At 38.0% G+C, this 21,204-nt stretch overlaps 2 protein-coding genes across 4 annotated transcripts; both read right to left on the bottom strand.

Annotated features, from left to right (window-relative positions):
* Positions 1–1,924: 1,924 nt before the first annotated feature.
* LOC122060792 (probable mannitol dehydrogenase) lies at positions 1,925–3,415 on the bottom strand. Its single transcript, XM_042623893.1, has 3 exons — positions 3,320–3,415; positions 2,216–2,608; positions 1,925–2,071 (listed from the first exon to the last, which is right to left on the bottom strand). The coding sequence occupies exons 1-3, from the start codon at positions 3,413–3,415 to the stop codon at positions 1,925–1,927; spliced, it is 636 nt and encodes a 211-aa protein (XP_042479827.1).
* A 34-nt stretch (positions 3,416–3,449) lies between these two features.
* LOC122060935 lies at positions 3,450–12,271 on the bottom strand. Of its 3 annotated transcripts, none has more exons than XM_042624047.1 (3): positions 11,639–12,271; positions 7,900–7,999; positions 3,450–3,741 (listed from the first exon to the last, which is right to left on the bottom strand). In XM_042624047.1, the coding sequence occupies exons 1-3, from the start codon at positions 11,775–11,777 to the stop codon at positions 3,462–3,464; spliced, it is 519 nt and encodes a 172-aa protein (XP_042479981.1). In that variant the 5' UTR covers positions 11,778–12,271; the 3' UTR covers positions 3,450–3,461. The 3 variants fall into 3 exon arrangements, with proteins under 3 accessions (XP_042479981.1, XP_042479980.1, XP_042479982.1); XM_042624046.1 differs by having other exon boundaries at positions 7,900–8,005; positions 11,639–12,239; XM_042624048.1 differs by lacking the exon at positions 3,450–3,741 and adding an exon at positions 6,857–7,081 and having other exon boundaries at positions 7,900–8,005; positions 11,639–12,214.
* Positions 12,272–21,204: the final 8,933 nt, after the last annotated feature.

The raw sequence follows: 21,204 nt of genomic DNA, 5'->3' as shown, positions 1-21,204 counted from the left end.
TAAAGAAGCCATTGTGAGATTTCCTTGAGGTATTTGAGAAGGGAAACAAAGATTGGAGATTTTTGAAGTGGCATTTGAGTTTGGAAAGAGGATTCCAAGATTTGGGTTTTTTCTAAGTAAAGATATAATTTCTCCCCCCAAATCTTATTGTTGTCTTAGATCCATAGTACAATCAAATAGATGAAGCATAGAACGTGTGGAAAATGAAGTGGGAATCACCCTATTGGGGTTCTAAGAGTTGGAATGGAAGAAAAAAAGAAAACAACAAAATCTGAAAAAATCAACGGGTAACACCGACAGGCTCCTGACCTGCCTGTGAGACCTACTAGTTACACCTGGCCCCTCGGGTTCTACCGACGGGTCACTTGCCAATGTGACCTACCAGTCACACCTGCACTTCTGGTTCACTCGATGAGTAAAACCGGCGAGTGCCTAACCCGCCTATATGACCTGCTAGTCTAGGCAGACTGCACAGGTGGGTTCTCCTACCCACCCATATGATCCACTCGTAGCCCAAACGAACTCCGATTGAACTCAAACTCACCGACAACCTTCTTCACGCTATTATACGCATCACCTTTATAACCTATGTCAATTATAGTCTTGATTTACGTGTATTTCTAAATTCCTTATCTCTGTTAGGTTTCGAGAAACTCATCTTCTCACTCCGGATCTTACCCATGCCGTGAGTGCTGATTCTTCCACAAGAATAGGTAAGTGGGGAGAGGACTTTGATCTTAATTTTTTGAGTGTTTTTGGTATCCTATGCATTCATAGACTATATTGTCATTCTGATTGTCATTCTCATACACATGATTAATGAATGAATGATTCATTTAGAACTGAACATGTGTATCTTAAATTCTTTATGCATGATTACTCACTTGGAAATCTTGAGCATGAATTTATCATATGTTAGATTATGATGATAATGTTTTCCGATCATGTGTGAGATTTCTAGATTAGATGCCATAGTCAGTTTGAATACAAATACATTGGTACACCGTGGAATGGGACACAGAAATACTATGCAATTGTCCTATCTCATGTAGGAGCATGTGGTTATGATTTTATATACCCTTATGCTACGACCCTTTCCAACAGAGGTTTACTTCTTGGGTTATCACTGAGGGGAAGCGTCGGTCACGGACCACCGTGGTGGTTAAAAGTATGCCTAGCTGATCATTAGGACAGTTGAAAACCTTAGTGATATATTCAAAGGGCCAATTGTACTGCTTTTAAATTTTGCTGTGATTTGGTCACGATTTACTTTTATGCTGTGGTTCGGCCATGATTTATATTTCTGTTGTGGTTCGACCACGATTTACTTTTTCGAGTGCTCACGGTGGGCCTTCTCCAACAACTCTATGGCCGTTTTGTGGGATGGAGAACGCATCTCGGACCCAGGGCATACACTCACTGTGATTGTGAGTAGCACGTTACCTATGATCTAGAATGATTTATTTAGGTGGATTAGGATTAAAATGAATCTCATGCATATAGTATCATTTGAAATGTATTTGTTTGTGTGCGCCTTTCTTTCCATTTACTGAGCTAGTGAGTTCACCCCTCCTGTATAAACCTTTTTAGATGATTTTGTAGGATACTCTGTAGAGGAACCCATGCTGAGTCCTACTGACGAAACCCCAATGAGAGATTAGTGGGTCCCCGAAGAATTCAAACATAGTGACGGTTGCCTGTGTGAGGGTTGTGTTGCTGGGCAACAGTGACAGATTTTATTTACTACACTCTTTTGATCCTTTTGGTATATTTTCCTTTTTAGTGCTCTCGATATTTAAATTACTATTTCTTGTGTAAATATCATACCTACGGGCCCACATGTAAATACTTTATGTATAACAATTTGGGTATCAAGAGTATATGAAAAATTATAAGTAATCATTATGACAAGACTTCCACTGTATTACATAATTATATTCCATTGATCATGTGTGGCTTGTTGTGCTGTGATTATTGTGTTTGATGATCCTGGTGATTTTGGGTTACCCAGAGGAAACCCAGTCACCTGTCCAGTTCTATGTGAACGGGGCGTGATAGTACCCATTGCGGCCTAAAATCAAACATCAATAAGGCATGACAATATACCCATTGCGGCATAAAATTAAACACTAATAAGGCATGACAACATATGATCGAACCCGCTTCACTAAGACTAAAAGCAACTGAGATATGCAATAACTTTCGTTCATTTTACCTGCATTTGATCAAGGTCACGGCTAACCAAGAAGGAGTCGGCACCTAGTCGCTCAAGCGCTTCCTTCTCCTTACTAGTCGACGGGCTGATCACCAAAACATTAAGTCTAAAAGCCTTACCAAACTTGATGGCCATATGACCAAGCCCACCAAGGCCAACCACACCCCGGTGCTTTCCTGGTTCACTGAAGCCAAAATACTTCATGGGACTATAAACAGTAATCCCAACACAAAGCAATGGTGAAGCTGCATTAAGAGGTAGGTTGTCGGGGAAACGAAGCACATAGTGATGGTCGACGACGACCTTATCAGAGAACCCACCAAAGGTTGTTGAGCCATCGTAGATGACATAATTGTATGTAAGGATAGGTTTGGGGCAGTAATTCTCCAAGTCCTAGGTGCAATTGTCGCAGGAACAACATGAATTGGTCAAGCACCCAACGTCTTCGAGTTTAGGGAAGAGGAAGAAGAAGATGAGAATGACAAGGAGATTAGGGTTTCCGAGGAGCCCACGGTCTTGAGAAAAAGACCGTTGCAAAACAATCGCCTGAGGGAGTATTAGAGAGGCACACCAATTTGCAGAACCCTAAAATCCTTAATCGCAAGTTCAGAAACCCTAAATCTCAATCGGTTAATGGTTTCCTCATGGAAGAAGATGACAATATGTGTTGAGGGCAAATAGGTCATCTCTATTGGATTAAGGGTATTTTGGGTTTTAAAGCAATTTTGTACAACATGATTCCTCGCTTAATGGCTTCTCACTCACGGTTAGAGTACGGTTGATAGAATCTAGAACTTAGAAGGGAAGGGAGTGTAATTTCAAACTTTATAGGGGATGGTTGTGTAATACTTGAAACATCCAGGGAAGAGGAGTATAATTTCCTCAAACACAAGTGTTAAAGCATTAGAAACCTTGTTTCTCTATTCAACTGTCCATGATGTAATATCAACTTGAGGGGGCCTACATTTCAAAAATGTAATCATGTATGTGTTTTTTTGCTCAATTTTTAGATTTCAATCAAATAATACATTCAAAGAGGAACTGAAAAAAAAAAAGAGCTAGTTACAACTGTTATATGTAAAAAAAAAAAAAAAAAATGTATACAAGTATAGCAATTGGAGAGTTTGAGGCTTGTTTCTTCCTCCAGGTTAGATCAGATAGCTGATTAACCTCATCAACCTGCATAAAAGTAAAGTTCATTGATTAACAAGCAAAAGTGGGGGGGAATCTTTTTATACGATTGTCCTCACCGATTCCCGATAAAGGCAACGATTATAAACAACACTAAGGTTACTAGATCAGCAACCAGGGGCTCCAATAGTGGTGGCTCAGGTGCCTCGAGAGGCTCAGATGGCTCAAGCAGCTCAAGAAGTGGCGACTCTGGCTGCTCAGGCTCCGAAAGTGGCTGCTTGGGCTTGGGCTTGGGCTCGAGTGGCTCATCACTTTGGTGGGCTGAGATAACTACATCCATAATCTTCTGCTGATGAAACCAAACATCTTTACGGGGCTTTTTCTCCCCATGTATCCTGCAGTACCATATATATAACATAAATGAAAATAGGAGGGAAAAAAAAAAGGTTCGTTTAAGACAGTATATGGAGATGTTTTCAGTCTCATGTTCAATCAATACCAGTTTCTTATGGCCAACAAGAAAGAGCTGATATCTAAATAATTAGATCAAGTATACTAAGAACCTAAGAAAAACCCGGATAATCAATCCAAGGAGAAGAATACAATCAAGAAGTATAAAATTTTAAATGATCAACAGGTCTTTGAAGACCTGGACTTGTCAAAGGCCCAAAAATAATTAGGTTTGAAGATCATGGTTTGAGTTAGCCCCTCTTTTTGGTTAACCCATTTTTGATTCTCTAAACAGTTGATGTTTTGTTCTTTTCATCTTTGTTTTATGTTTTGTTCATTTTCTCTTTGTCTAGGCCTAGTGCCTCGTGATGGCTTTTTTGCCTTGTAATATTCTTTTTATTTCCTGCATTTTAATATATTTATTTATTCACTAAAAAAAATCATTATATTTTACGATGGATTTTCTTTGATTTAAGAGGAAATATATGCTTCATTTCAAAAGTTTGATTAACATATACAGTAAGAGCTTAACGCAGTGACACAGTCATGATTACAAAAGATATATACTATTTCCTTTTTAATAAACTGACTTCCTTCCCTTCCATTTCCATTTTTACTTGTAATTAGAAAAAACCTTGGTGGGTAAAGATAAATGCTACAATATCCGACACTACCCATGCAAACAAAAAATTGATATTTGGTTTCTTTCATTTTGGCTTATTTGGTTCAATTCATTAGTGAATCATGTTGGTTCATTTTTAATTATATTTGTTTTCTTAGAAGTCAAGTCATTAGTTTTAGCTTCCTTTTCAATTGTTTCTATTTTTCACATTTTAGAACCGATTGGGAGTTTCCTTATTTGAAACCATCCAATTTCTAAGACATAATTCATCTCCCCTCTATTAGCATTATAAATAAAGTATAGAGGCTCTTGAGATGTTGCTGTGTTAGATCACAGTTGAAGGGCTAATTTATGATCCGGAGGATCTACTTCCCAGTGATTTCTTTTTCTTCTTTAAACCACTCAAGGTGCTAATAATCCATCCAAGCAGTTTCTGGTAACCTAGACTTGTTCTACTCCTAGTCTTTTGGTCTATACTGAATAAGACTAGAAGTTTAACCTTTTACAAAAAAAATAAAAAATAAAAGACATGCAACATATCTATTTCTTACAAAATAGATAAAATATGGATTCCTTTCTCTTTCTTAAGCAAATTGCATGAATCTTATTTTTCTTTGCAAATTAGTATCGATGTGGTCAATAAGATCGTAAAAAAAGGCAAAAATAATTCTTATAATTTTTTTTAAAATAAAAATAGTTAAGATCTCTAATTGATCTAATTAGAGATTTGCGGCAATATGTACTTACTAGATAATGTTTGGTTTTCTCCAATGTCTTAACATGTCCTTAGAATTGTCATGATCAGAATACTTTTCTCCCCTTGAAAAAACATGAACACACTTAAGTTCAGATTGGAAAAGAGAACAATTGAAAAGACCAACGATTGATACTGCAGTGTATTTGCAGTCGCTTCCTAGATAATGTGAAAACTTAAGGCTTTAGAGAGTTTTTATAAATAAATTTCATGCCAACAATGTGTGACCAGTTTTGTAATCACATCTCATAAGTCACAACAATTACATGGAGAGGTTTGTTGGTACTGCTTGGAACAGTTTTCATTTTTCAGCATTCATAACTATTGAGAACCCACAATTATCTATATCTAATAATATATTATTACATCCCATCCCTGATTGACCCCAATTGGGTCGTGGTCGTGGTCGGGGTCAGGTCGGTTGACCTTTATTGACCCCAGCATCCTGTATGATGTAATTATGTATTATTAGATACACAATATTTAGAAGAAAGACACCTAGGTGTAGAAAGATCATGCTGTCTACATAACTATATATAGTTAGGGTTAAAGAACCCTAGGGTAGGAAACAACAGGAGATGAAAAGACCTTATTGCCCCCACCTACCATGCATTGAAGATGCTCCCATATGCCCTTCCTATTAACCTGCTTGCTGACACACGCACCACTCATGCGGACAAGCATAACTCAAATCCTTTCTGGCTCAGGATGGGTTTAGGCCAGGACAAACTTGCAACCAAAATAAAATAATCATTTTTTTTTCTTGGTAAAAATGTGGTTTTAAAATTTTCCAGAATAAAATCGTGAATGAATACTTATCTGAATTGTAGACAAAACCAATTGATCACACTGAAAATAATCATATATGCTGCATCATGAACCTCAAAAATATATAGAAAAACTCAAGGAGATAATGGGCTGAGTCGTGCCACTTGACATTTTCTTTACGACCGTAGACACCCCTATATGGTGCAAACGGGGTTCTCACAAATTAGTCCCTAAGATAAAACAACTCGTTAATCATTGCTCGTGTACTAAGGCCATCGGAATACTTTAGAGTTGTGCTTAATTAATCAAAATAAAATCAAGTTAAAGATCCAAGAGAAAATGAAGTCGGGGTTGTATTCCAATTGTTGTTAGAGAAATGGGAAAGACTTCTTCACTTTATAGGACTAGAAGAGGTATGTCCCCAATAGACATGCCCAAACATGTCTATTCTCAATTGATCATCTGCTTGTATTCATCGATCCCTTCAGAAATTCTGGAGAGCAAACCGTCCCAACGGGCCACAGCTTCGCCCAAAGCAGTGGAGAAGCTGGCTGGGGTAGAGACTACTGACAAAGGGAGCTCCTTCCCAGTTTCTGATAACAAATCCATGGCCTCCTTTTCCCCCAAGGATGCAGCGTCTGAATTGAGTTTAAAAGATCAGGGGAAGCTCTTGCTCATCTAAAAGTTCCCATTGACCCTCCCCAAGTACACAGCTTCAATGGTTTGAGGGATCAGTAAACGATCACCCGAACTGGGCAATACAGCAATACTGATTCCAAAGCAATCCTGTATCGGTTCAAGGGGCTGTTCAACTTCAAAGTTGAAACAAGTAATTGAGGATTTACCCAACAAAGGACTTGAATGTCCTCTGTAACAAACATTGAATCGTTCTCTTTTAGTTTATCATAATAGAACCTTGTTGATAAAAATGAGGCAAGAATGCTGAAATCAATTTAAAAGGGATTTTTACAGTTTCCACCTCCAAAAAAATGTACACTTCATAATAGTTTGCAGAAGATAGTGACCAATGGAGCTTAACATTGAGCATCAGTCAATAGTTAACTCAGAGAAGGAAGGCTCCCGATCGCTCGCTGCTTTCCACAATGCAAAACCAGATGGATTGATTGACGCTGCACCAAGCCTGCTCAGCCACATCCATTGTTTAAAAGAACTGGGCTTGATGAGTACTCCAAGGGCCTCTTTGATCAAGAACTTCATTGAAAATCATATCTCAATGTCATGAGGATTGATTTAAAATGCGAATGCAACGACAGCATTCCTATGAACTGCATACCCAGCTACGAAGACAATCAAGTGAAAAAATTTTGTGGCTAAGATTGGTTACGATGTTTCATAACAAGCTATTGTATGTTATGGGTTTACAACTATATGCTTCAAGCACACAAAACACAGCCACTTTTGCTAACATGTAAGATGGCTAGGACTTGGAGTCTCAATCTTTTGCTAACAGAAAAGAATTCCCAGTAAATGCAAGTTCCAAGAATAGTAGTATGAGTTATGACGAGCCAACAAACCATCAAACCAGGACAATTTTTGCCATTCTGTTCTCAGATGCAACAAGGTGCGTTCCAGGAGTGTCAACCAAGGAGATGACCATTTAGAGTTGACGACTTACACATAGCACCTGCTGCTGGTACTATTTACTTCTCATAATGTCAGCAGAATTCAGGGAATTATTCAATTCCTATTGATGGGTAATTGCACAACAAGCACAATTCTCTATAAATGAACTCATATACAGAGAACTCCAAGAATAGTAACAGATACATCAAATACTTGTGAATAAGCAGAGAAAAGAACAAAGAAAATGTAGCACTGCATCTAAGATGTAAAATTTTCAAAATAGCTGAATCCATACAGGAATTCAAATATACTACAAAAATTTATCTGCTACGCGGACCAATGGCTTCATTCCCTACTACAAGCATGATGAATTACCGGTTCATATACTCCAAACAGTACAGAAAGGGATAGAAATTTCTTTCATCTATGATGCTGGAACAATGCATAATTCTTAAAGAAAGTATCACCATCATCTCTGAACCTAGCAGTGAAGAAAAAGAAAAGAGGTATAAGGGAACAACTCCATATTCATATTGTAAACAAGAGATGCCTAAAGAGATCCATTTAAATTGAATAAGATATAGTTAAAAAAAAAAAAAGTTTATGAAATATTAGCACCATCCACAGTGCAATTTATTTAAAATTACATGTGCCAAGCAATTAATGTTTATAATAAAAGATTTATCAGTCTTAGCAGTCAAATATTACTCCAAGGCAGACAAAAGGAAGGATACACAAACATATTGCTCATATGTAATCCAAGCACTAAACAAAATCATAGGGTAGCTCAGTCATGAGATGCCCTTGGCAAAGAATATGATTCCCATCTGTATTCATTGCACTATTTATGCAAGTGTGGTCAAACTGTTGCCAGAGATCCGCTGTTTGTAGAGGGTCTAGATTTGCAGTTCAAGAATATATGCTAAATAATTTTAGGGAGAGAGCTGGGCATCCACCAGCTTACGGTAAGCAAGCAATCTGCATCAATCACAGGGCTGAAAACATGAGGGCAAGGGAGTCTTTTCCAAAGGAGGAGAGAGAGTGACACAGACTGGGCATGCCTTTTTCCCATAATTTTAACATAGGTATAGAAAAAGAAATATTACATCATGGCACATTCATACATCAAGAGTCAAGTTTGCTGTTGTTTGAAGGACAATAACTTGAGTAATATTAACAGAATGTAAGAAAAAAAAATTCTAGACAATCAAAGCCCTTTTGTGGAAGTATAGAAGGTAATCCATGATTGGATTACTTTTTAAGTAAATAACAATTCTGCAGCTATGGTTTCTATCCTAAACTTGTGGAGAAGGGAACCAACTTTTCAACCTTTTTTAATTGGGACTCTGTGATGATGTATAATCAGTTAATTCTTTACTTGGAAAAAGGGAATAAACTGGGTCTTCTTATTTAATATTTTTCCAAATAATCAAGAAGCATATATGGTACCCAGGGTATAATAAGGGTTTAGCTAATATGAGAAAAAAAACTTCCAGAAATTTCTTATATAAATTTTGATTTTGATTCCCTAGATTTTTTTACTATGCTGCTTCAATCTTCCATTGCACTGCAGACAACAAAAACTGTTGTCCATAGTTTTAATAATGAGCTGTGATAACAACAACTGTCCAGTGCAGTTGGTGAGCTGTGGTGTGCAACAATCCCATGCTCACTAGGAGGTCTCGAGTTCGACCCTCCCACAATCCCATGCTCACTAAGAGGTCTCGAGTTCGAGTCTTCTGGCTGTTACCTACTTCCCTCCCTACCTATCAAAAAAATAATGAGCTGTGACATAACTTTCCAAGGAATTATCTATTGCTTTGCTTGGAATCTGATAAGATATATCCCAATCAGGTTTAGCTGTTGATTGACACCTTTTCTCTAGGCAGTTGCAGAGGAAAATATAGGTCAAAGCCCAAAGGGTAAAGGCCGCTGAATTCTTATTTTTTCTTCTCCCCATCCAATCACAAAGGAATACAGACATATGCTATCAGTAACACTGAAAAGGATGAAATACAGGAGGAGTTGTGTAATGGATTGGCAAATACCATGATGCAACCATATCTCGTTTCTTGGTCAAGAGAATTTGCTTCGAGGAATACCCTAAGGGAGTCTGGGAATAAATGCAAGTATTGGTGAGGAAGGGGGGGGGGGCAGAGTTTTAATGTCTAAGGACCAAGTCAAAAGCTCAACATAGCTCACATAACAATGCCATAGTTGTCAAGGCATCGCCTAGGCAGGCTCTTTCTTAGGTCCAAGGCGACGGCACTTCAGGTTGACACTTCACGAGTTCACGTTGATCTATGTTTATTGTTTTGTTTTTTGATGAACACACATATAGTATATCCTATGCTTTGTTTATTATATGTTGGTTTTCTAATATTAGGTCATTTCTAATATAATCATATCATATTGCATTGATATGGCTTCTATGTTGCATATAAGCTTAATTATATAAAATTATCACCGCCAACACCTAGGGTCACCTAGGTCGCCATGACAACTATTTACAATGGTGGTACATTTCAGAAGAGGATAAGAAGTGAGGACTGTACATTGAAGCTTGACACTGGAGCTATAGTCTGGGATTTAGAAACTCAGTTAAAGTTAAGACCATTTGAAGTTCACAAACAACACACACACAAGGAGAAGCTTTCAGACAAAGTAAAGCCAACAAAAGAAAAGTCTATTTCTACACATGAATCTGCCACTGATCTAGCAAGGGGATACAGGAGACTGAAGGGTTCACATAGAAAGAGTTCCGATACAGGAGACTGAAGGGTTCACATAGAAAGAGTTCCTACAGACAGGAGACTGAAGGGTTCACATAGAAAGAGTTCCTACAGACAGGAGACTGAAGGGTTCATATAAAAGACTATTATCATAAAATAGGGTCATGCATCTACAGAGAGAAGCTTTGTCAAGGTTCCTACAGACAGGAGACTGAAGGGTTCATATAAAAGACTATTATCATAAAATAGGGTCATGCATCTACAGAGAGAAGCTTTGTCAAGGAAACCCTGATAAAGGCAAAACCAGACATTTTTTTTTTCCCTCAACATGGAAGCTTCAGTTAGACAAGAGTTTTATAATATCCCAAGAACAGAACTTTAGGAGAATTAGTAAGGGCACAAAGGGTCTTAACAAAATATAAAAATTGAAAATTGGTCGTTTTAAAAAAAGAAAAGAAAAGAAAAGAAAGAAAGAAAAAAAGAAGAAGTGGACATCCACATATGTGCTAGCAAGTCCCAGAGAAGGAACAACTTCGAGTGCAACAATTGACACTAACTCTTTCCTCAATGTCTGTGTTTTGAACAGCAATCTGCACTTACCAGTAGCTCTTTCACCTAATCTAAACCGATCAAATGAAATCTTTAGAGCGGCAAATTATTATGTTAACGGCATTATTTCTCATCTGAATGCACCATCCAAAGACCACTCTAAACCAAAATGCTAACCCCAACCGTTACAGGTAGGCTACAGGAAAAAACAGATGAATCTTCTCTTCCAGTTGATGCCCAGTATGAGGATAAAACATATGTATACTCACTCATATAAGCATCTAATGTACCAGCCTTGAATGTAGAAAGAATCATTTAACCCAATTCCAAAAGACACAAAAGAATCCTGCAGTCTGCAATTCATTCGGAAAGACACCTCAGAAGTTCACCCCAAGACTATTTTATTCTCACACTATAAAATCACCTACTCATGTAACGAAGCATAAGAACCAAAAACCCCTATGGAATAGAAATGGGAAAAACAGGAAGAGAGATCCAACCACAAACTCGACACATAATCAAGCAAACAAGCCTCTTAGAGAGAAAGGTAGTCAATTTTAACAAACAATCCCAAAATTTGCAATGCATTCCCAATCCATATTCCATCTACAGCTTAGCAATGAAGACTAAAACGCCGCTTACGTCTACAACAACCTCGACTCGCAGACCAGATCAAGATCACTTTTTTTTAATCATTTTATAAACAAAAATTTTTAAGAACCCTAGTAAAAGACAAAATCAAAGCTTTGTTTTTTAAGATATTTTAAAGCTTTACAAAAATGGGTAAGCATATATAAACAACTAGAAGAGATAATGAGGAGGCGTTTGTTTACCTTTGTTGCAGAGAGAGGCATCGCTGCCCTCCTTCCCTGTAAAGAGCAGCAGCACCAGCAGCAGACCATAAGGGTGGAAGAAGGGGAAGCTGACGCCAAAGTCAGCAAGAGCTCCAGTCCGAGTCGCAGAAGGAGACATTATTTGTTGAAATAACCCTAATGCCTCCTCTTTTATAAGAGAAGAGAAGAGAGTGTTTCAGAGCTTTCCACAGTAAGCTTAGTGGGTAGTAGAAGGATGAGTAGCAGTAGTGGATTTAATACGATCTTACAGTTTTTCTGTGTGTGGGTGAAGATTACGGAAAGTGGAGTTTAAAGGGTTGCAGAAAGAGTAAGAAAAAACAGAGGAAGAGGAGGAGGAGGATCAGATCACGCGCATACGGACAAGCAGAGACCACAGTTTCGTCTTTGCTAGCATTGTCTGTTGGATGTTTGTCTCGGTGTCTGCTTTGTATGCGGAAATGTGGTCTTTGTGCAGAGAGAGATTACACTTTTAACGGAAAGATGCAAGCTTTGCACGAATCCAGAGGCAAAAGTACTAATGGGGTGGAGAAGAGAACAGAAACGAAAGGGATTGTCGTTCTTTTTTGCAGTTTCGAGGTTTTGAAAAATTCAAATTGGCCCCGCCCTTTCGTTTCCATACCCTCCCTTTTTGTTCTTTTCTTCTTTCTCTGTTACATTACAACGGGCACCGATGTCAGTAGACCCCACTTTCAGTATCCCCCGTCCACACGCAAACAAAGATTTCTGAGGTCTTAAACGTTAAACACTTGAACCTCTCTATTGTCCCCTCTCTTTTCATGCTTTCACCATGAATGTCTAATGTAAATGCAGAGACTGAGGATTGATTCAGGAGTCTTGGGACCTACTACCCTTCTTAATGACACTGCCTCTGTTATTAATTTCTCTCTCTCTCTCTCTCTCTCTCTCTCCAAGTTTATGAACTCTGCTTCAGAGGACTTCAGAACCTCAGGTGGCATCCATTGAGTGAACAGTAGATCTCTGAAACGGTGGTGAACTGGTGATTGTTGAATTTCCAAGTAGTTTCAGTGATTGATTTTGGTTCAGATTGCCTAAAAGCAGAACAAGTTGATTCGATTCATACTTTAGATCCACTTTTTGAGATTGGCTATGGAATCAAAATTTTTTTTTCCAAGTAAAAGAAGGCATGCGGGCCTATTGACTCCAATTTCTTGTCTAACTCTTAACTCGCTTTGTCTTGGGTCTAAATCAGTCTGTTTCACTCATTTCAGCCTTCTTTGGTGGCAATGCTTTCTTCATTGGTCTCTTATCCAATGTTTGTGGCCATTTAAGCATGAATTACTTGAGTGGGAAGTCCGCAATTTTAGCGGTATCGCCCACCCTACCTTACTATTTATAGGCAGCCGTCCATTCTATAGCCGACCAAAAAGGAACTATAGTGATCTTGAATAGGAATCCTACAACGATGGATACAATCCATATGATACCTTCTCCAATTCTGACCATGTGGGCTTATGTGGATCGCATGAAAGCATGTGTGTACTTATTCAATAACTTGCATGAGCATTTGAAATGAAGAAAGCATTTTAATTAATCATGTATCCTTACATTAATCTCAATCTCTATTAAGAATGCATTCTCCTTTTTGAGAATAGGAATGCATGCGAAACACAGTCTAAAGGTCAAGATGCTTGAGCTGAAACTTAGAGTCACAAATTTTAGATTCCAATTGAGTTATCACGTGACAGATATTTAAAGTTGTGTAAATGAAATTAAGGTTTATTTAAGGAAGTTAGGACATGCTTCTATTTCTTAAGCAAAATATTGTGCTAGGCTGCCACAGCTTGAACCACCCAGGTTACAAACCCTATACTTGGGCATTGTAGAATTTGGCCATCATTCACCAAATTTGGTGGGTGGAGTTTTAGGTTATTATCGATATCAATATGATACGTATAGGTCAATGTCAATTTATATCAAGCCACTATCGGGCTCAAATTAAAAAACAAACCAATTTTTTGACTAATACTTAAATTATATATGAGTTATCTAGCAATACGATACAAATACTTCCATGGTTTTAGTGGCCTTGCATGTCATACTGGATTTAAAAAAAGTGAAGTATAATGAGTGTTTTACTTATAAAGGGCAAAATTTTGTCCTATCACCCGACTTTGATAAGCTTATCGTAACAGTCCACCTGATTGATAGATGATATGGCTATTTCCACGATCAATAGAGAGACAACATGGTTTAGACGGACCAAATGTCAAATAATTAAATGCCACTCAAACATATATGTTTATGGATTCCGATGTATATATATACATACATATACACAACATTTTAACCACTACTATGCACTCTCACACTATTGAGGATACAATTCAATTCAAATTCAGGTTTGAATTCAAATCAGCGAACGAATAGAGCTGCTGACTAAGTCTATGAAACATCCTCCTCTAATTTCTCGTTTTAGTTATTGAGATAAACTCAAACTGTAAACAGCTGTTGTCTCTCTTATTTCTGAATTTCAAAAACACAAATGTAATTATCTATACATTATAAATACACATCTCCAACCAATCAAGATATGATACGGAGAATTCAAGTCAATCTAAAGTTCTTTCTTGGTATCATAGAGCCTTCAACTAATGTCTCTTTCTTTTCTCTTTCGTTATGGCCACCACAACCTCCTTTCCCTTTATTATCTCTCCCACAAACATTGTTTCTCTTTTACTCATTAAGCTTGACCTAACAAACTATATCCTATGGAAGTCTCAATTTCTTCCCCTTCTTCATGTTCATGACCTATTCAGATATGTTGACAGAAGTTTTCACTGCCCACCTCAAACTCTGCCATCCGATTCTCCGTCCACCACACCACCAACAACCATCAATCCAGACTACACTTCTTGGAGGCGTCAAGACCAAGTTATCCTATCATGGATAATCTCTTCTCTGACAGCACACTCAATGGCACACATTATTGGCCTCTCCATGCCACTTCCCGTGCTGCTTGGGTTACATTGGAACGAATGTATGCTTCACACTCACAGGCTCGTGTGATGCAACTCAAGTTTCAGCTCATGCAAATCAAAAAGGGAATCCAATATCTCTGACTGTCTCCAAAAAATCATGGAACTCGTGGCCAATCTTGCTGCCGCTGCCCAACCCGTGTCTGAACTAGATATCATTCTCACTATTCTACGAGTACTTGGGTCAGACTATGATTCTTATTCTACCTCCCTCACCACTCGAATTGACCCTCTTTCTCTTGATGATTTCACTGGCCTCTTTCTAAGCTAGGAACTTCTCAAGGAGCCAAGGATTAAAATATCGATATCGGTCGTCATATCGGTCGGCTAAAATTATGAACGTATCGGAGGGTATCGTATCGTATCGGAGATACGCTAAAGATACGCACATAAATGGATAGAAAACACTTTTTTATACACTTTTGTATAAAAAAAATAGTTAAAAAAAGTTATCTATAACGTGTATTATGCATAAACAGTAAATTGAGAGTATCACACTAAGAATCCAAGGTTTGTAATTGTCCCATAAATGTAAAATCCTTATTCCCAACCTTGATTTCCACTTTAGTTAGAGAGAAAAGTGGTTGGCAGCAACTTTGGAACAAAAACACCTCAAAAAATTGTGTTTTTCAAAAAAATTACCCATTTTGGCCATTTTATGACCGTATCGGTGTGTATTGGTCGATACATACCGATACGTACCGATACATACCGAAACGTACATTTCACTTCAATTTTGAATTTTTCATAGAGTATCGGTACGTATCGGTGAGTATCGGTGTGTATCGGTGGTATATCGGTGAGTATCGATGTGTATCGTAAGATACGTATCAATACAAAAGGGTTTTAAAAATTTCATGTATTGTATCGGTCAATATCGTATCGGTAAGGACCGATACGGATATGTATCGGCCGATACGATACGATATGGACCGATACTTTAAACCATGCAAGGAGCAAAGGTCCCCTCTCTTGGATCTTCCCACTGTAGAGGCTAATTTAGCTTTTAATTATAAGGGGTCTAATCAACAACCCTAATCAGCAAGAAATAATACAAATTCTCAAGGGCACTTTAATAGGCGGGGCAAAGGCAAAGGCAAAGGTTGTCAAGTTCCGACAAAACCGATTCAAACTGGCTCACCCACCGCCCTACTTGCCACACCATCATCAACTTTTGATTCGGCTTGGCACCCCGACTCGGGTGCAACACACCATCTTAGTGCTGACTTAATTAGGGAATCTGCATCTTAGCACTCCCTACAGTGGATCTAATCAAGTAAAAGTTGGTAATGTAAAAGGTTTGAACATCCATCATACTGGAACTTCTACTCTTTCCACTCTTTCTCATAATTTTCAGCTTAAGGATGTGTTGTATGTTTCCCAAATTACAAAAAATTTACTATCTGTTAGTAAGTTTACATCTGACAATAATGTTGTTTTGGAATTTCACCCTTCATGTTGTTATGTGAAGGACCCTCGCACGAGGACTACTCTGTGCCATGGTTTGAATAAAGATGGCCTTTATCGTCTTCCGTCTGCACTCAATCCACAACCATCTACATTCAATAACCAGCCTAGTGTGCACGTAGGTGAGAGAGTCTCTAAATCAACTTGGTATGACCGACTTGGCCATCCCTCCTAAGTGTTTAGCCTCTGTCATTCATGGTTCAAAATTTCTAGTCAATGCTGCTGCCCCTTTTTCCAATCTTGTGCTTCTTGTTAATTGGGGAAATCCCATAAATTACCTTCTGCTTTAAGTAATTCAGTTGCTTCTTCTCCTTTCCATTTAATTCATTCAGATCTCCAATGCCTCTGTCCAAGGATATCATTACTACATTTCATTTGTTGATGATTTTAAGTAGGTATACGTAGATTTTTCCCATTGTCAAATGGTCAGAAGCAATTATTGTGTTTATCCATTTTCACAAGTACGTACAAAAAATTTTCAAATACAAAATTAAATTGTTTCAATCAGATGGAGCACATGAGTATGAGTTTTTTTATCATTATTTTAAAGAACATAACTCATAGATACTCATGTCCTCATACATCTGAACAAAATGGACGAGCTGAACATAAGCATCGCCATGTGGTAGAAACTGGCTCGTGCTTCTGTCCCAATGAACCTATGGGTGTCGGCCTTTGAGATTGCAATTTACCTGACAAATCGGTTGCCTACACCAGTGTTGCAAGGTAAATTTCCATTTCAGGTGCGCTTCAATGAAGAACCAGATTACTCAATGCTATGCACTTTCGGGTGCACTTGCTATATATCGCTTCGACCCTACAACAGACACAAGATGCAGTATCGATCTACTCAGTGCATTTTTCTTGGCTATGGTACATCACATAAAGGATACAAGTGTTTGGATCCATCAATTGGACGCACCTATATCTCAAGGCATGTTACATTTGATGAGTCTATATTCCTATATGCTACACCCATTACTTGTAAAGATGTTCCCTCTAACATCTCTTCCTCACCCACCTTCATTAATGCTGATGTAATTTTTTTATGCTCCTCCCCACCTCTTGGAAGCAACAATATTGTAACACCTCATATAGTGGAAATCCCTAACCCCACCATCCAAACAGTGGATCCCAATCCCCCTATTCAACCAGAAAACCTCAACAACCCTACTCAAAACCGAGTCTAATTTGCCTCCAGTCGAACCCAGTTCTCCCATGGTTCAAACCGCCCAATCACTACCTACCAACCCCCTTGTGTCTCATCCAGTGATTACTTGTCTACGAGATGGTGTAACCAAACCGGTATCCAAGCTTAACTTGCTTACTACACGCCATCCTATCCCACAGGCTTTACTATCCACTATCCCTTCTCAAGAAGAAGAACCAGCGTCCTATACAATGGCAAGTAAAGACCCCAAGTGACGAGCTACCATGAACGAAGAGTTCAATGCGCTATTGCTAAATTAGTCGCTTCTAACCCCTCTCTTAATGTTGTAGGCAACTAATGGGTTTTTCGCATAAAAAGAAATGCGGATGACACTATTTCTAGATACAAAGTCCGGTTGGTTACAAAGGGCTTTCATCAACAAGAGGGTGTTGACTACTTTGACACTTTCAGTCCAGTTGTAAAACCTACTACAATAACGAATGTTTTGTCTCTTGCCATTTCAAACACTTGGGTCCTTCGACAACCAGACGTCCAGAATGCTTTCCTACATGGTGCACTTCAAGAACAAGTATTCATAACTCAGCCTCAAGGCTTCGTAAACCCAGATTACCCAAATCATGTTTGCCATCTCCAAAGAGCATTGTATGGCCTTTAGCAAGCACCACATGCTTGGGCACACAGACTTGGTTCGTTTTTAGTATCTCTTGATTTCAAACCTTCATAGGCCAATACATCATTATATGTTTACAAATAACAACATCAGCTGGTCTATATCTTGGTCTATGTTGACGATACAATTATCACAGGATCAAGCTCCAATATGATCCAGGATATTATTAATCGTCTCGATACGGAATTCACAATCAAGGATCTCGGAAATCTTCATTTTTTCCTTGGCATAGAATCTGAGCGCATTCCATACGGTCTGTACCTTTTCTCAAAAGAAGTACATTCTTGATCTTCTCAAAAGAGAAAACATGGAAGCCGCCAAGCCTATGGCAACTCCAACTTCCACAACTACTCTCTCAAAAAGTAGTGGACTGTCATTTCCAGACCCAACGCTTTATTGTAGCATTGTCGAAGCACTTCAGTATTTGACTCTAACTAGTCCAGATATTGCCTTCTCAGTCAACAAAGTATGCCAATTCATGCATTCTCCAACAACAGATCACTGGGCTGCTGTCAAACGCATTTTGCGTTATTTGAAGGACACCATAGACCATGACATTCATCCATCTGTGTCATCCTCGAAACAACTACATGCTTTTACTGATGTAGACTGGGCTAGATGCCCCAACGACTATTGATCTACAAGTGATTTTTGTATTTATCTTGGAAGTAATCTAATCTCATGGAGCTCCAAGAAGCAACACAGTATCGCTCGTTCATCTACAGAGTCTGAATACAAAGTTCTTGCAAATGCCTCTGCTGAACTGTTATGGATACATCAATTACTCAAAGATCTCTGTGTGTTCCCCCCAACACCAGTACTATATTGTGACAACATTGGAATTACATACCTTGCAGCTAATCCACTATTTCATGCCCAAACCAAGCACGTAGAGATAGTTTTCCATTTTGTTCATGAACAAGTGGCTTCCAAGCGACTCTGCATGCGCTTCATGCCTAGTCAGGAACAAATTGTAGACATAATGACAAAAGGTCTAATAGCTCCAAGATTCTGTGTGTTACGAGACAAGTTCACCGTCATCAAAGGGTCGCTTCGCTTGAGGGGGCGTATTAAGGATACCGTTCAGAATTCAAATTCAAATTTGAATTCAAATCAGCCAACGGATAGAACTGCTGACTAAGTCTATGAAACGTCCTCCTTTAATTTCTCCCTCTAATTTCTCGTTTTAGTTATTGAGATAAAATCAAACTGGAAACAGCTGTCGTCTCTCTTATTTTTTAATTTCAAAAGCACAAATGTAATTATCTATATATTATAAATACAATCCCCAATCAAGATATGATACGGAGAATTCAAGTCAATCTAAAGTTCTTTCTCACACTAACTTGATTCTTTGTAATTCTATTTTGCCACTTGAATTTTGGAATATTTGAATAGGATATCTTCGATCTATGTGTCCACAAAATTTGGGCACTATCCAATCTGTCATGTGATAAATTTTTCGGCCATTTTGATAAGCCAATGCTATAAATTTTTGCCCACTACAAATGTATGGAGTTGAAGATCCTCGAATGATGGTTTATGTGCATTCTTAGAGCATCAATTACTCATACCATATTAATTTTTTTAGCATTTTGGCCATGTTAACATATTTTCCTTTGTCCATATTTTCATCTATTACTCTTATATATATATATATATATATAGTTAACATTCTCATATATCAGTATATTGACATGGACATTATTCTTCCGAAAAAAGATAAAAAAAACATAGAAAATTATTCGAAAATTTTTAATCTATCTATAAAATAAGAATGAATAATGATAGGAGTGTCAATTTTGAACCCACATCGGTAGACCCGATCGAGCTCAACATGTTTACAACTTGACCTGGACCAGCCTGATTAATAAACATGTCAAGCGCAACACATTTATAAACAGGTGTTCATGGTGCAGGTAGTTAGCCCGTCAAGGGCTTGATCGAACCGACAAATTTATACTCTTGACTTGAACAGATTCGTCATAACCCTATTGAGCCCAACCCCCTTTAATACTACATAAAATTCCTTTTGCCCCTGATAGTAAGAAACTAAGAGAGTTAAAACTAAAAATCCTAAATCTCTTTCATTTTACACTTTCCCATTTGGGCTTAGGCCTTGTGGCTGCTGCGCCTCACTCTCAAGTTGTCATCGTATTTGTGCGTTCACCACTCTCTCTCTCTCTCTCTCTCTCTCTCTCTCCCTATTCCATTTATTCCATCAATTGATTCTCTAATATTTTTTTTCTTTTTTCCCAAGTAATACCGATTTCAACTCTTTACCTTCTTGTAGTATTCCAAGTACGCAAAGCCACACCGAGGTTCCAACTCTAGTGTCCACCTACTTTGTCATTCCTCTTGTTGAATTTGATAAGAACACTCACTGAAATTAAGAGTTCGCTTCCCTTGATATGATTACAATGCCAGTTCGCATTTGTTCGATCTGTAATCTTGAGCTTTGATTATTCAAGCTCATGGTGGGATGTATAGAGTTTCAAATCTTGGATTGTTTAGCGGATTCGGTTAGTGGGGTTGTTGAGGTTTGATTTCAATGTTGGAAGCCAAGAGCGCTGGTTCAGACAGAATTGAGATTGATATTTGATAGGGAACACATGCGTAGGACCCAATCTGGTTAACAATGGATTCTTACGATGGCTATGTTTGGTTATAAGAGGAATTAAAAGGAAGGAAAGTGAATTTTTCATACTTAAAAAAGAAATATATGTAGTCATTATCGATGTGACTTTAACATTAACTTCAAATCATTCTATATTTGGTTATAAAATTTCACTTCACTTTGCATCCAAAATCCTTTGCTATATTATGTAAAATAAAAATTACATGTAAAATACATTATTACTAAATATGGCTAAAAAAATTAAGTAGTTTATACAATCATATGGAGTAATGATTATAAATATTTTTTTCTAAAGTATAAAAATTTCACTTCCTTTCCCTTTGAACTCCCATTGCAACCAAACGGAGCCAAAGTGTGTTTTAAGGTAGGCAGTTTAAAGCCCGTTTCGACTTAAATAGGTCCGTAGTCCAGTTAAAGCCCGATTAAATCCCAACACCAATTAATCCGATTATAAATTGTACCATGCCTACCAAAGTTAGAACATTTACTTAAACGGACATTCACAATATAAGGTATTCAAGTGATCAAACCCAACGAAGCCCAATCAAGACCGGCTAGACCCTGCATTGACACCCCTAAATAATGACATTAAAAACGAAGGGA

Source organism: Macadamia integrifolia, chromosome 14 (assembly GCF_013358625.1).
Source record: "Macadamia integrifolia cultivar HAES 741 chromosome 14, SCU_Mint_v3, whole genome shotgun sequence".
NCBI classification, from domain to species: domain Eukaryota; kingdom Viridiplantae; phylum Streptophyta; class Magnoliopsida; order Proteales; family Proteaceae; genus Macadamia; species Macadamia integrifolia.
Note: the sequence above shows the minus strand (reverse complement) of the source record. Positions and strands in the feature narration are given on the sequence as shown.

Excerpts from the sequence above, each read along its gene's own strand:
- LOC122060935 (XM_042624046.1), bottom strand. The coding sequence starts at position 11,777 with ATGTCTCCTTCTGCGACTCGGACTGGAGCTCTTGCTGACTTTGGCGTC. Across the intron at positions 8,006-11,638 it reads TGCCTCTCTCTGCAACAAAG|GTTCAGAGATGATGGTGATA; the intron begins GTAAACAAACGC and ends CTTCACTGCTAG. Across the intron at positions 3,742-7,899 it reads TGTTTGGAGTATATGAACCG|GATACATGGGGAGAAAAAGC; the intron begins GTAATTCATCAT and ends ATGGTACTGCAG.
- LOC122060792 (XM_042623893.1), bottom strand. The coding sequence starts at position 3,415 with ATGAACTTTACTTTTATGCAGGTTGATGAGGTTAATCAGCTATCTGAT. Across the intron at positions 2,609-3,319 it reads ACTCTCCAATTGCTATACTT|GACTTGGAGAATTACTGCCC; the intron begins GTATACATTTTT and ends AATTGCACCTAG. Across the intron at positions 2,072-2,215 it reads GTGACCTTGATCAAATGCAG|GCCGCAATGGGTACTATCAC; the intron begins GTAAAATGAACG and ends GTTTGATTTTAG.